Raw genomic sequence first — 16688 nt, 5'->3', positions numbered from 1 at the left:
TCACTACAGCCAGGCTCGCCGGGCCAGGCTCGATTGGCAATGTAACCAAACACGTCCTAGGTGGATGTAAACAACAAAATATGCACTTGACTATGAAGTACAGTCGCTACTGCACTTCGACCGCTTGCTGCAGCCGGTGTTAACCCGTCCAATGTGGCGTGGCAACAAATCAAAATCCACCCTACACTGAGTTTATTATGCTACTGCCATTCTATTTTGCCACCAATGGACGCGGGTGCCATGTTGTAGAACAAGTCCAATCTGGTATATAACCCCAAAATATTTTGCCACTAATTATAATATTCTACACTGAGTCTATTTTGCCACCAATTCTATTGTGCTTAACCATATCAAGTACATTCGTTTGTTGTAGAACAATTACAATCCGGTATATGACCCCAAAATATCATGACATAATTTTGGCATCTTCATTGAAACAAATATCCAGATAGTGGTTCATTGTACATGGTGATTTTATATATAATCAAGTCACTTACTAGATCTTAACCAGATAGAGGTTAATAACAAAATATTAGTCTACTTTCCTATCATGACTTCACTTAAGCAATTTGACCAACGTATTGGCCATCTCCTTAATATCACCATGTCGCATCAGCACTTTCTTCTGAATTTAGTGTTGATGAGCCTCATTGTCAACAAGTTTCAAGAAATAAAACCATGAACATGATATGATGATTTGCCTCCAAAGCAAACATCTCCTGCCCAAGGTATAAGTAAGGATCGTACTTCCTTTTGAAGAGTTTCTCCAAATTACTCTTTGGCAGACCATGTTTCTCAACCTCAGCTGGCTACATCGTCTTCAACTAATGCGACAAGGCCTTCCTCTTGGACTCAATTAGCTCGGCGAGTTCAGAATGTAAAGCCTTCCTCTTCTACTAGGGCTTCTTGGCCACATTCTCTTTTAAAACGGGCGCTGGCTTAGGCTTTACCTCCTTGGCCTTGGACTCGGTATCGTGGGTCTCAATGTCTTTTGGAGTCAAATTCCGAGTCTCAGACCTTGTCCCTAGGTCCATAATAATATCTAGTCCGAGGCCTATGAGGTGGAGCTCAAACTATCACTCTTTCAAAGGAGAATGTGGAGGCAAGCCCTACCAGAAGAGTAAATCGCAATCATTGTAGGCCACTTCATGACTATCTAAAAAACGATTCATTCTAGTGGTTAGATGCTCAAATTGAGGCCTTCACGACATTGAAGAATTGTCTGGTCACTGCTCCTGGTATGGCTTTGCCTGATTTGACCCCATCATTTACTTTTTAAGCAGATGCATCAGATCAAGGTATTGGTTTCGTCCTCATGCAACAAGGCATACCAGTTGCTTATTTCAGTAAAATCCTTGGACCCAGAAATGCAGCTATGTCAACTTGTGATAAGGAGAAGCTTTAGCTATTTTTGAATCCTTGAAGAGATGGTGCCACTACTTTCTTGGTTCACGATTCTTTTCTTGATCAAAACTTATCAAGACGAAGCTTGTCACCCCTAAAGAGGATGCGACGGTCAATTGATTGCCGAACACTAGTGGTTGGGACGCCACCCTGTGCCGCCGCTTGAGAAAAAGCTGCGCGCACGTTTCCATTTAAAAAAAAACATAGTCCCTGTCCCCGTCTAAAAGAACATGTCAGAAAAAAATCCTCACCTTTATCTAAAAAGAGTAAAAAAGAAAAGAAAAAAATTACCACCACAGCATACCAACGAGTGCCACTTTGCATAACCCTGCATTTAAAAAATATCAGAGGTCTTCACCTCTATCTAAAAAGAAAAAATACATTTAAAAAAATAATCCACACCTTCATCTAAAAAATCAAAAGATTTATCACCGCGGCCAACCAGCTTGCGCCACGTGGCATAGCTGGTTGGCCGCCCTTCATATGTAGCTTAATGGGTTTAATGGTCTTCCTAAGAGTAATTTGGAGAACCTCTTCCAAGAGAAATACAATTCGTACATGTACCTTGGGCTATATGTGTTGGCACTGGAGGCAAAGCATCCCGTGTTGTTTAAAATTCCTTTCTTGAAGCTTATTGACGACAAGGCCCGGGCCCTCAACAGTAAAAATGTAGATTACCGAAATGATGGTGCTGATGAAACTTGGTGATATCAAGAAGTAGATTGTGACATCCTGACTGAATAGGAATTATAGACTGCTCATATCAATAATGATTCTTTTTCTTTTTCGGGATACCAGATACGCACGAGTGACCGGGCTAGGAGAAGAGCTATCTATGAGGATATCTTCCAACGTCCAGTTTTGATTCACCTTTTTATTGTATCACTAGGTAATTGCTCGTGCATTGCAACGGGAGAACAACAATCCTGTATGCATGGGTGTACATTTAAGTCATGCTTTCAAATATAAATCAACCAAGCGCTCTTTACCCTCCTATTGTTAGAGTATAAAACATGTGCAATACTTGTAATAGTTGAAATAGACATATGTAGATTGTATATAGTTAAATGCACATGCATTGCTACGCAGAACAAAATAATATGATCACCAAAATGCAACTTTAATCCAGGGCACCTTGTTGCACCATGAACTATATTTTCACTCAAGGACCGACAAAACCTAGTTTAGTGTTACAACCAAAGGACTAATAAAATAGTCCTTCATATTTACTTTCTTATGCATTTTCAGTGGACAGATTACGATAAAAAAAACATTATTCAACTTGTTGTGCATATCTGAGTCAAAAGATGAAACCACGGTAATTATCCAATTCAAGGGCAAAGAAGATACATAATTTAGTTCATCACATATTTGCATGAAACATGCACTCTGCAAGGTCACAGTTGAACACAGTATATCCCCCTGGCTTCCTTCCATCTTCATACAACTCATCAACTTCATGTTTTTCTCTCCATAGCTTACAAAAAGAATTAGCTTAGCAATATTCTGACTTCGTCTATAACACAACCTTTCCTCTTTGTTGAAAATTTGAGAACGAAAAAAGAACACTTACAATATCTCATTTGTTCCCAAAGAGTTTTGCCTTGTATACTCTTGTTCTTTTGTCTGTGTATTGTAAACACCAAACAGTGCCTTGAGAACTTGTAGACGTTTCACCGATTGTGGTAGAAAGTAAACACATAAATCATAAATATAGTTTATCACCTGTGAACTTGCTCTTGCACGGTCAAGATAGTGTGTTACCTAAGTGTACGCACACAGGTACGTGAAGCTCACCCTCTGACCAATCGCATATCAGCCGGCCATGCAGCCGCCGACGGCCGAGCTCTGCTTCGACACAGGCACCGATGCCCGAGCTCTCCGCACATAAGTATTCTGATTGAAAAAAAGGAGCAGCATGTTCATGTTGTTTCCAATATAACTGAATATAACCAGAATTAGCATGATCAATGGCGGATTTAATTAGCTAAACAAACAGCCCCCATCTTTCCGAATCGACGAAGATTGCAAGGACAGGAAGAAAGTGCTCATGGGACCAGCTTAAATTCGAACCATCGTACATGGATGCTCACCTTGGCCTGTGGAAAATAGCCTCTACCGGCGGCTGCTGGGACGAGGCCGGGCGGATTCGTCCTGATGCAACCGCGGCTGGATCAAAGGAAGTAGTCCTCGTTGGCGTTGTATGACATGCGGGGGTATGAGAAGGAGGGTGAGAAGGTGGGCATCTTCACCTCCGCGTATGTAGAATAGGCGGCGGCTGGGACAAGGCTGAGATCAGATTCATCCCATCGAGATTTTGGGTGACCTTGGCTGGATCGTAGGACGGTCGTCCTCCTTTGCATCAGATCGCGCAGGGGTAGGGGAGGAGGGAGGAGGTGGGCGATGTCTCAGGTGCTGGCGGCGGGCGAGGGTAGCGCTAGCCGCGAGGGTAGCGCTAGCCGCTAGGGCGTGGGGGAAAGATTGGGCCACGACGGGGCAGATAACTGGGCTGACATGCGCTCGTTATTTCGTTTTTTTGAAAGAAAAATCGGAAAACCAGCGCTCGTGAGGGGAGGGGGATCGACGAAGGTGTGGGTCGACGTAAGGGGGGAAACGGAACCTTACGTAATTTTTAGGTAGTAGAGATGAAAGAAAAATCGGAAAACCAGCGCTCGTGAGGGGAGGGGGATCGACGAAGGTGTGGGTCGACGTAAGGGGGGAAACGGAACCTTACGTAATTTTTAGGTAGTAGAGATTCCTCCCGGAGCTACAACAATTACAGAAGCTAAGAGCACCCAACACAACTGGTGATACACCATTCAGACCAAAGGAGTGGATTGCCCCGCCGGCGTGATTGGCCAAGTTTAACATAGACACAGCCGTCGCAAAGAATTTATGAGTTGGTACAGTGGCCGCAGTGAGTCAAGATCACAATGGAGTTTATATGGGTGCTTTGGCGATTGTCTTCACGGGGATTACGAACCTTGCAACACTCGAGGCACTTGCTATCAGGGAAACTCTCGCACTAGTCGAGGATCTAAATTATAGAAGAATACACGTCGCTTCAGACAACAAAGTGGTGGTGAAAGACATCAAGAAACGCAGCGCGTCCAGCTACGGCGCAATTATACATGAAATTGTAGAACACTACTAATACTTTGTGTGATTTTGTTCACGAATTTAGGAACTAGAATTTCATTGCTCACAACCTAGCGAAGCATACTTTATATTTGAGGGTTAGCGGGCATGTCTGGTTAGGCCAACCCGTTATCTTCTTTTCATCCTTGTAAATATTGTGATGGCATAAAATCTTCGCGTGATTGTCTAAAAAAAGTAATCACGTAAGGAGAAATTTCCTAGGCATTTTCTGTTCCGCGCTTGCGACGCCGATTACCTGGGTAATCATACGCAACGCACACACCCCGATCAACTGGGTTGGCCCATAAGCGTGAACCACTTATGTTTCATGTGTAGCTTTCTGGCCGGTTTTGAGAAGCTTCTAGAAGCTTCCCATCATTTCTGTCTTTTCTTTTCTTTTCATTTTCTATGTTTTTTCATTTTAATATTTTGTACCTTCCTTTTATTCCAAAATCATGAACAATTAGAATTTTTGTTAGTTACTTTTTTAAAAATGGATGTTTTTTCAAATTTGCGAACAACTTATAATATCATGAATAATTTCAAATCAGTGAACCCTTTCAAATATGTGAACATTTTCCAAATTAACAAATATTTTTTCAATTTTCGGACCTTTTTGTTATTCATGATTTTTTTGAAATCAACGAATATCTTTTCAAATCTGCAAACTTTTTCTAAAATACACAAATTTTTTAAAATTTGTGAACTTTTAAAATCCATGAACCTTTACAATTCCGTGTACTTTTTTTAATTCATTTTTTCCGTCAAGTTCATGATTTTTTAATTCATGACTTTTTCAAATTTATGATTTCTTTTCCAAATTTATGATCTAGAGGACCGAGCTAGCCAGGTCAAGGAACTTAATAAAGAACGAACAGTTAAATATGCAGACAACACATGTTGGGCCAGCCCATTCGAGCGGCCACACGATGCGCTGTTTCAGGAACTCGCACTATAAAGAATGGAGAGCTCAATTTTCTTCAGACCACTAATTAATGGATACCCTTTCAAAAGTCACACTACCTTTCTCTAGTGTTGACAAGTAGCACACTGGATGTGCGCCACTTGTTTAATGTGCGAGTTTTTTGTAGATGTATATTTTTCGAATCGAATTATCTCTTGCACAGTGCGTCCAAATCACGAACTGTTTTTGTTGTTGTCGATAGTTTCAAAACTTGATCTCATGTTAATAGGTTTGGAAAAAAATCATGAAGAAATAAAAAAGGAAAATATGTAAAAAAACCAAAAACCAAAAAATGAAACCGAATTGAAACAATAAAAGCAACCAAATGAAAAACCAAAACCCAAAAGCACAATTGTGCTCCCCCCTCCCCCTCCCCCCCAATTTTTTTTGGGAAGCACAACTGCGCTTTTCTTTTTTGGGGAAGCACAAGCCGTGCTTCTCCTTTTTGAGGAAGCACATATGTGCTTTTCAGGAAAAGAACAACCGTACTTCTCGTGAAAGAACATGGTTGTGCTTCTCGCAGAAACACAATTGTGCTCCCCGAAAGCACATGTGTGCTTCTCATGGACACATGGGCTATGCTTTTCCCTTTTCGCCAGAATCACTTGCTTCTCGCGTAAAAGCACTTATTCCTAAAAAAAATTCGTCCAAAACCTAAGGAAAACCACCCAAAAACCAAAAAGTTGAAAAACCTCGAAAAAACCCATCTAAAATTTGAAAACGTGTAAAAAGACAAAATCCAGAAGGAACACCCAACGTGCGACACATGGCAGCAACTGAGTGCACCACTTAATGCGCTCCCAGAAAAAAAAGACCTTTACGAGAGCCGATAGTTAGTTGCTCCTCAGTTTCATATTTGTCCCTCTGTGGGACAAGATGTCACCCAAATGCTCAGAACGATCATCCATGGGCTAGCCCAATTAAACATGTGCAGACACGATATTGAGGGTAACTATTTTCCTTTTTTTCATAGCATCTCTATTTTAGGCTGCCTTTCTTTTGATAATTTCTTTTTTTCCTTTGCCTCTTTTAGAAATCATATTTTTTTTCCAAAATTTAGAATTATTTCAGGAATACATGGATAATTCTAAGATTCATGAACATTTTTGAAACACATGAGAATTTTTAAAATTTATGAATATTTTTTTAATTGGTGAACATACTTGAATTCAGGAGTATATTTAAAGTACCCGAACATTTTTTTGCAAATTCTTGGGCATTTTTAAAACATTAAGTATTTTTAAAATATGACATGAATAATTCCATAGTTGCCTTTTTTTCTCGAGAAAACCGACTAGAAAACCAGAAGAATGAAAGGGAAGTTACGCCCTTTGTGCTTGCCCGCCAATAATTAGCAATGAGCGACGTATAGGGGGCCTCCGTAAGGGTTCATCGCGCGCAGGGGCTTACTTTCAGCCGGTCGGGGGATGACTCATATAGGGCAGCCACACGTCAGAGGAGCTGCATGAGTACAAAGACGAGTTTCATGGTGGGGCCCACACATGCAAAATTTTCATATATTTATTTTCTTTGCAACATTCATCACAATTTTGAATATTTAATATTTCTATAAGTTCAAGTTTTCAAAAATTCAAATTTTGGAAGTTTAAGTTTACTTCGCCTAGCTTATTCTCAAAAGAAAAGAAAAAACCTCGGTTTTGTTTACTTAACCTGTTATCTTATAGTCAATATTTCTGAAGTTTGAGCAAGGTTACAGAAAAAATACCACCATTCACGACACTGTATATGTATCATTAGATCCATCATGTATATATTTTCATATTGTATGTATTTGGTACTCCATCCGTTTCGAATTATAAGATATTTTGAATATTTAAAAAGGGACTACATACAGACTGGAATGAGTGAACAAACACATTAAAACGTGTCTATATTCATCCGATTCAAAAAAATGTAAGAACATCTTATAATTTAAAACGGAGTGAGTACTGTTCATATTTTAATATAAGACTATTAGTACAAAGTTTGACTAAGACAACACTAATTATAATGCTTAACACTTTGACAGGACAGGTATTCCCAGGTACAGTTTATAAAAAAGAAACACCTGCATGATTTCCTTGGGCTCCATCATCACCTGATACAGAAAGGATAACAGAGCAACGTACAGGTACGTGTATTACATTATTCTCTGCATCAGGCCGAATATCTACAAAACCCTCCCATGCTACACCCAGACAGCACCTGCATTACGAAGCAGCGGGACAAGCTTGCCGCTGAGGTGAAGGGACATGACCTTGTCGGTGCATCCGACGAGCCTGCCGCCGATGAATACGGCCGGCACAGCAGGGTTCCGGCCGAGGAGCCGCACCAACGCCTTCTCCATCTCCTTCCCCCTAGGGTCTTCGTCCAGTTCCACCACCGTCGGGTTCGCCCCGAGATCCCGGAGTAGGCTCGTCATCGTGTGGCACATGCAGCATGAGCTCATGCCGAAGATCACCACCGCCCGCTGCCCCGCTAGCTTCGTCACCTGCTCCATCAGGTCGACCCGGTCTTCAGTGTAGTGCTAGAGAGCTTAATTAGTAGCTACGGTTGCTCTTGTATACGAGGCTTTGACTTTTGAGTTGTGTTCGCTTGCTTAGAGTTGGGCATAGGGCGCCTTGCATATATAGGCCATGCAAATGTGCACCGGCAGGATGATCTTCGAGCCATTTGACCGGAAAAAGGTGATACGGGAGGGTTTGGACAAATGCCGAGCTCCTTTGCGCCACTCACAGTGGACTGTGGAGTATCGAATTTCTGGATGGCAATGGCGATGCGGTTACCTGATGCCAAATGGGCCAAAATACAATGGATTATATTGTGGATAAGGCACGGAGCTCTGACTTCTAGCAAATTCTCTTCTATCCCCTATTCGACAAGTCAGACGAGAGAGACATGGAGAGAGATCCTGCTGAGATCATGTAGACCTTTGTTGATGGCGTCCGCCCAAAATTGCATTGGGGTCATGTACTTATTAAGCATGATGCGTACCATTTTAATGAGCATCTGATTCTTCCTCTCCACCACTCCATTTTGTTGTGGAGTATAAGCTGCGAAGAACTTCTGGGTGATGTCATAATCATCAAGAAATTCTTCGATATCTCCATGCCACTTTCACTTCTCATGTGCTTAATAGTGACTTAATATTCATTCAGAACCTTCTTGGCGAAATGTTTGAAAATTTCATGGGTTCTAGAATTATCCTCGAGAAAGAAAACTCGGGTGAATAGGGGAAAATCATAGAAAATGACGAGTCCATAGTGGTTGGCACCGAAGCTAGAGTAGTTCTGCGGGCCGAACATGTCCAGGTGAAGAATTTTGAGTGGCCCTGTCGTGGTTAGTCTTCACAGAATGCGATTTCTTCACGAGCTTGTCATCTTCATATGTAGTCATGCACCATAGAGGCGATCTTTACCGAATTTTACATTGGCAATTTCTACGATGTGCTTTTTCTTCACCAAAGCCTGTAAGTTTCCTGCACCTGCATGGCCAAGCCTTCAGTGCCACAACCAACCCTATGTAGTCTTTGCAGGCAAACAAGTGATAACCAAGGGCCTCTTAGAGAAATCCACAATATATAAATCACATTTTCTAACACCTTCGAAGACAAAGCGTTATCATTTTTCATGAAAACCACACATCTAGATTTTGTGAATAAGACCATCATTTCCATATCACAAAGATTTAAAATGGACATTAGATTGAATCCAAAAGGTTGAACAAGCATGACCTTATCAATATGTTTCTTTTTAGATATGACAACTTAACCTAACTCAATTACCTTTCCTTTGTTGGTGTCGCCAAAAGTGATATGCTTCTGTGAGGAAGTAATCAACTTAAGAGCGACGAATAAACTTATGTCTTCGGTCATATGATCAGTACATCCATTATCCATGACCCATTCAGTGCCACCCGAGAAATAGTCCTGTACAAGAATTAGTTCTTCTTAACCACACACATTTTGATGGGCGACTGTGAAGATTTAGATGAACACTAAACATAAGAGTACTTTGCTCAAGGAGCATTGGAGTTTTTTCTTGGAGAGTGGTTAGCATAGTTGTATGAATATGCAAAGTTTTTTTCTTAGAAGCATGAATATAATGGTTAGAAGACTAGTGCTCATATTCATACAAGGAAGAATCAACATTGGAACCCTTTGAGGAATTTCCATTCTGGATCTGCGAGGAATTCTTTCTGGATGGAAAATTATTTTCGTTAGAAGATTTTGCCATGAAGCAGAATGCAGTTGCCTCGTCGTTGCTTTGATAATTGTCAAAGAACAAGCTCGATGTTGGTGTAGAGGCGTAATAAATACCCGCCAAGCCAAAATCAGATTCCTTGGCAGATGATTCTAATTTGGCGGCTTTGGACTCAGAGGCTTCTTCCTCGGAATCCATCTATTTGTCAATATAATCATTGGCCTTGTGAGAATTCTTCTTCCTGTAGGAGCTTGACTTCAAGGATGAACTCTCTTTATTCTTGAAATGCTCATTATCTTCTTATAAAGGCCAGAATCATAGTTCTTGCTCTTTCTACTCTTTGCAACTTTGCCATTGTTCCAGGCCTTAATTTCCCATAGGAGGCATTCATCGATGAAATGGCCAGAATTTTTGCATTTCTAGCAGGAGTTTGCACTCGAGGAATTTGATCCGGAGGTATATTTTGAGTTATGCTCCGAATTCTTATGAGAAGTGATTTTTCTTGTTGTATCGGTTGAAGCATTCCATGATCAATGCAAGATATCTGCTGAGACGATCAGGATTTTCAATTCACAGTCATTAATTTCTTCTTCCAAGAAGAGTCCACAGCAGCCTTGAGAGCATGGCTTTTGCAATAGTTGAAACCATAGAAATCACGTCTCTTCTTCTTGCATCTCATGGGTGTTAAGTCTCTCTAGAAAATTTGAGGGTTCGCTATCGTTGGAATCTAGGCGCTCTTTGATCATCAGAATCAGAGTATCAAATGAACTGTCTAGAGACCGTAGCAACTTCTTAACCACTTCATGATCAGTAATGGCAATAGAGCCAAGTCCTTTGAGCTCATTGGCTATAAAACAGAGACAATTATAAGTATTTTGAACACACTCATTGCCAAGTCTTCTGAAGCGGCTTCGCAAAGTATCAACCCGAGATTATTTCTGAGTGAAAACACCTTCATTCACCTTAGCAAGTCTATATATACCAGATTTCCTTTGATATCCTCAGAGAGCTAACGTGACCAATTTTCCCCTTAGAGAGATGATTGCAGATAATCTCCTCAGCTTGAGCATCAAGCTCCCAATACTTTCTCTCAGCAGGAGTAACATAGGCTGGGTTGGCAATAATGTATCCATCTTCAACATTTCTCTAGAGATCTTCGTCTATGATGTTTATGCAGAAGTGTATATTGCTCTTCCAGAATGGATAGTCTTTGCCATTGAAGACATGAATATTCTCGGACAATCTGAAATTCACTAGAGTCCACATTCTGAAAACTCTAGGCGGTTTGACCAAAATGTGTAGAGACAAGTGAGTACCTTGATCTGGTAGCAATTATAGGATGAGGAATCAACTAGAGGAGGAGGGGTGAATAGGATATATAAAGTTTTTTTGACAAAAGCAAGTTTCTCGAAGAAGCACAACGAGAATTCTCTCTAAGGCAGAAACTAAACAGAGACAAAATTGCAAAAGTAAATGACTTACAAAAATAACTAGGCAACTTCACTGAGATAAATCTATCAGAACGCAAGTTAGAAGAATAACTAAGTAGAAGTAAATGACAACTAGGCGAGCATACAAGTACTTCAAGAGATAAATATAATGTAGATACATCTCCAACGTATCTATAATTTTTTGATTGTTTCATACTATTATATTATCAATCTTGGATGTATTATATGCAATTTTATATGGTTTTTGGGAACTAACCTATTAACTCAGTGCCCAGTGCCAGTTCCTACTTTCTGTAGTATTTTTTTGCTTTTCAGAAAATCAATACCAAACAAGTCCAAACACGATGAACTTTACGGTGATTTTTCTGGACCAAAAGGGACCCTACAAGCTTCGTGTGGAGAAACAGACATTCTACGTGAGAGCCACAAGCTCACATGGCACGCCCCCGGGGGGGGGGGGGGGGTGCACCTGAGCTTGTGAGCCCCATCTAGCACCCTTTGACCTAATCCCAAGCATATAAATTCTCATAAAACCCATAACCAACAGAGAGCCACCCGAAACAATTTTTTCTCCGCCGCAAGCTTCTGTTCTTCGGGGATCCCATCTAGAGGCCTTTAACGGTAGTCTGCCGGAGGGGGAATCGATCACGGAGGGCTTCTACATCAACCTTGCTACCCTTCCGACGATGTGTGAGTTGTTCACTACAGTCCTATGAGTCCATAGTGATTAGCTAGTTGGCTTCTTCTCTCTCTTTGATCTTCAATACAATGTTCCCTTCAGAGATTGATTCGATGTAATCTTCTTTGTGGCATGTTTGTTGGGATCTGATGAAATGTGGGTTTATGATTGGAATATTCACTGAAAGAAACTGAGTCTTTTCCGAGCTTTATTATGCATGATTATTATAGCTTTGTATTTCTCTTTGGTCTATCCATTTGGTTTGTCCAACTAGATTGATTTATCTTCAGTGGGAGAGGTGCTTTGTAGTGGGTTCAATCTTGTGGTGTCCTCACCCAGTGACAACAGGGATAGCGAGGCATGTATTTGTATTGTTGCCATTAAGAGTAAAACGACGGGGTTTAATCATATTGCTTGAGTTTATTCTGTCTACATCATGTCATCTTGCTTAATGCGTTACTATGTTTGTCATGAACTTAAGACCATAGATGCATGCTGGATAGCGGTCGATTGGTGGAGTAATCTTAGTAGATGCAGAATCGTTCCGGTCTACTTGTCACAGTCTTAATGCCTATATACATTATCATTGCCGAGAATATCAGCATAACTGATACGTCTCCAACGTATCTATAATTTTTTATTATTCAATGCTGTTTTATTATCAATCTTGGATGTTTTACAATCATTTTATAGTCATTTTATATCATTTTTTGGTACTAACCTATTGACATAGTGCCAAGTGCCACTTGCTGTTTTCTGCATGTTTTTTACATCACAGGAAATCAATATCAGACGGAGTCCAAATGCCACGCCAATTCACGATGATTTTTTATAGACCAAAAGGAAGAAGATGGCCCTGGTTGCACCTGGGGGGGAGTCCCGAGCAGGGGACAACCCACCAGGGTGCGCCAGGAGGCCTAGGCGTGCCCTGGTGGGTTGTGCCCACCTCGGGTACCCCCCCCGACCGCCTCTTTGCTCTATAAATACCCCAATGTTCCAGAAAGAGTCGACGAAATATTCATCCAGCCGCGCAGAGTCCAGAACCACCAGATCCAATCTAGACACCATCACGGAGGGGTTCACCACTTCCATTGGTGCCTCTTCGATGATGGATGAGTAGTTCTTTGTAGACCTTCGGGTCCGTAGTTAGTATCTAGATAGCTTCCTCTCTCTCTCTCTCTCTTAATTATCAATACAATGGTATCTTGGAGATCCATATGATGTAAGTCTTTTGACGGTGTGTTTGTTGGGATCCGATGAACTTTGAGTTTATGATCAGATCTATGTTTTTATATCCATGAAAGTTATTTGAGTTTCTTTGATCTCTTATATGCGTGATCTCTTATAGCCTCGTATTTCTTCTCCGATATTTGTTTTTTTGGCCAACTTGATCTATTTATCTTGCAATGGGAAGAGGTGCCCGGTAGTGGGTTCGATCTTACGGTGCTTGATCCCAGTGACAGAAAGGGAACCAAAACGTATGTATCGTTGCTACTAAGGATAAAAAGATGGGATCCATATCTGCAGCAATAGATAAACGTATCTTGTCTACATCATGCCATCGTTCTTATTGCATTACTTAGTTTTTCTATGAACTTAATACACTAGGTGCATGCTGAATAGGGGTCAATGTGTGGAGTAACAGTAGTAGATGTAGGCAAGAGTCGGTCTACTAATCTTGGACATGATGCCTATGTAATGATCATTGCCTAGATATCGTCATAATTATTTGAAGTTCTATCAATTGCCCAATAGTAATCTGTTCACCCACCGTTTGCTATCTTTCTCGAGAGAAGCCACTAGTGAAACCTACGGCCCCCGGGTCTTCTTTCTCATATATTTGCCTTGCGATCTACTTTTTCCTTGCGTTTATTTTCAAATCTATTAAACCAAAAATACAAAAATACCTTGCTGCAATTATCCTTATTTATTTTATTTGGCTTTTGATCTATCAATCTACTACAAATTCACCTCACGTCCTTTGCCTATCTCGAGGCGTCGTACCCCGAAAGGGATTGACAACCCCTTTAACACGTCGGGTTGCGAGGTGTTGTTATTTGTGTGCAGGGGCTGTTTACATTGTGTTGCTTGGTTCTCCTACTGGTTCGATAACCTTGATTTCATATCCAAGGGAAATACCTACCGCCGCTGTGCTGCATCATCCCTTCCTCTTTGGGGAAATACCGACGTAGCTTCAAACGACATCAAAAGGAATTTCTGGCGCCGTTGCCTGAGAGGATCTTCAACATAACCAGGTTCCTAATCACAAATCACATCTCCTTGCAATTTACATTATTCGCTATTTGCCTCTCGTTTTCCTCTCCCCCACTTCACAAAAATTTGTCGTTTTATTCGCCTCTCTCTGTCCGTTCACCGTTTTCTTGTCAGATCTATCCTTTGCTTGCAATCATGAGTGATTTTGGTATGGCACCAACAGATGATGGCCTAACTCCTAAATTTGGACGTACGGGCAATCTAGACGCTAAAACTTTGATCTTGGGGCAAGGGAATGTTATGGGAAAAGAACGTATTCAAGAATTTTTCAATTGTGTTGGGAATCTAAGTCTTGATGATGCTCCTATACTTAAAACTACTAGATCTTATGCGGATGCTATTTCAGCACTAGTTCTGAAACTTGAACGTAAATTTATTCATACCCATCCTACTTTGCAAAGATTATTTTTTGAGCTCCCTGACATAAAGAATCCTAGGGCCAAAAAGTTGCCACTCTCGTTCTTATAAATGAATTTGAATACGTAATACGGGAAGCTAGGGAAATCTTTGATTTTTATGGTATGAATCGTGAAAAACCCGTGATAGATGAAACTATTTATGATAGTGATTATGCACTATGGCATCTTCTTGGGTATAATAAGATCTTTGATGAGAATCTTAAAAAGGAAGTCCCCGTTCTAGATATAATCCAACAAGTTTTTAATAATGTTAATCAACACTACTCTTGGATTATTACGGGTAACCAAAGGGGCTATGATGAAAACCAACTAAGAAATGCTAAAGTTTCCATGGATAATATGTTTTATGTTGTGTTTACAATACCCCATGATGAAAATACCTCTAAGAAAATTAAAAATAAAAAGGATGACAAAACTTAGATCCTTGCTTTATGCCTAGCTAAGGGTGTAAAACTATAGCGCTTGTTGGGAGGCAACCCAATGAATAAAATTTATTTTTGCTTTTTGCTTGCTGTTCTTGTGTGTTAGCACAATTATGCTACCGGTATGATTGTGTTTTTTGTGTTTTAATTAGTGTTTGTGCCAAGTAAAGCCTTTAGGATCTTCTGGGGTGATAGTTGTTTGATCTTGCTGAAAAAGACAGAAAACTTTGAGCTCACGAAAATAATTCTCATAAATCACAGAAAAGATATTTTTCCCTGATTATTTTTGAAGAAGATTAATATAAAAATTATGCTGGTATTAATAATTTGGTAGAATTTTTGGAGTTACAGAAGTATTCGAAAGTTCCAGATTACTACAGTCTGTTCTGTTTTGACAGATTCTGTTTTCTTTGTGTTGTGTTCTTATTTTGATCGCTCTATGGTTTTATTTGATGAGTTTTTTTCCATAGAAAAGTTGGAATACAGTAGATATACTACAAAAACAAAATAAGAATTGGTTTTACTGCACTTATAGTAGTAGTTTGCTTTCTTTTACTAACGGATCTCACAAGGGTTTTGTTGAGTTTTGTGTGATTGAAGGTTTCAAGTTTTGGGTTATCTTACGATGGATGAAAGAAGGATAGAAGAGCATAATCTTGGGGATTCCCTGGCATCCCAAGCTATTATCCAAGAATGAGCAACCAACTAAGCTTGGGGATGCCCCCGAGTGGCATCCCCTCTTTCTTCTAACGACCATCGGTATTTTACTCGAGGCTATATTTTTATTCGTCACATGAAATGTGTTTTGCTTGGAGCGTCTTGTATGATATGTGTATTTGCTTGTTTTATTTTGTGTTTTAAGTCATCAATACTTGCCGGACACACCTATTTGAGAGCTCCAAAATCATGTCATGACTTGTTAGAATTGCTCTCTATGCTTCACTTAAATTTTTATGAGCAATGGACTTGCTCTAGTGCTTCACTTATATCTTTTTGAGCACGGTGTGATTAGTATTTTTGAAGAAATGCTCTCTTGCTTCAATTAGATTTATTTGAGAGTTAGTAATTGAAGAAATTCTCTCTTGCTTCACTTAAATTATTTTGAGAGAAAGAAAATATGTTATGCTCATGATCTTCACTTATATTTGTTTGAGCTTATGAAAAGCAACACATGAAAATTAGTCCCAAAGTGATAAATATCCAAGAAGGATAAATAAAGAAAAAAATTTATGTCATGAAGATCATTGGACAAAATAAACTTGATTCTTAGTAATAGTTTTGAGATATGATGATGTGATATGTGAGTTATTTTGATGAGCAACTGTGCTCTAGTAAGAATATTGATGTTAAGGTTTGTGATTCCCTATGCATGCACAAAAGTCAATAATAATGCAATGAAAATTATATCCTACTTGTGGTGCATTATTCAGTGTTAATTATGCTTAATGCTTGCTTATGAGATTATTCGTTTCTTGGTTGGTCGCTTCTCAATCTTTTTGCTAGCCTTCATTTTGCACCAAGTATGACCTCTACTTGTGCATCCAAAATCCTTTAAACCAGTTTTGCCACATGAGTCCAGTATATCTACCTATATGCGGTATTCTTTTGCTGTTCTAAGAAAATTTGCATGTGCCATCTCAAATTTTCAAAATAAACTTCTCTTTTGTGTGTTTGTTTCGCTCGCGGAACGATAATAGGTGGCTAATATTTTCCATGCTAGATGTGTTATTCTCAC

At 40.0% G+C, this 16688-nt stretch overlaps 1 protein-coding gene across 1 annotated transcript; it reads right to left on the bottom strand.

Moving 5' to 3' along the window:
- Positions 1-7497: 7497 nt before the first annotated feature.
- On the bottom strand, positions 7498-8117 carry LOC123115661 (glutaredoxin-C1). The gene has a single exon (XM_044536777.1). The coding sequence runs from the start codon at positions 8004-8006 to the stop codon at positions 7695-7697; it is 312 nt and encodes a 103-aa protein (XP_044392712.1). The 5' UTR covers positions 8007-8117; the 3' UTR covers positions 7498-7694.
- Positions 8118-16688: the final 8571 nt, after the last annotated feature.

The sequence above is a fragment of the Triticum aestivum genome, chromosome 5B (genome assembly GCF_018294505.1).
Source record: "Triticum aestivum cultivar Chinese Spring chromosome 5B, IWGSC CS RefSeq v2.1, whole genome shotgun sequence".
Classification (NCBI taxonomy): Eukaryota; Viridiplantae; Streptophyta; class Magnoliopsida; order Poales; family Poaceae; genus Triticum; species Triticum aestivum.
This window is presented reverse-complemented; position numbering and strand designations above follow the sequence as displayed.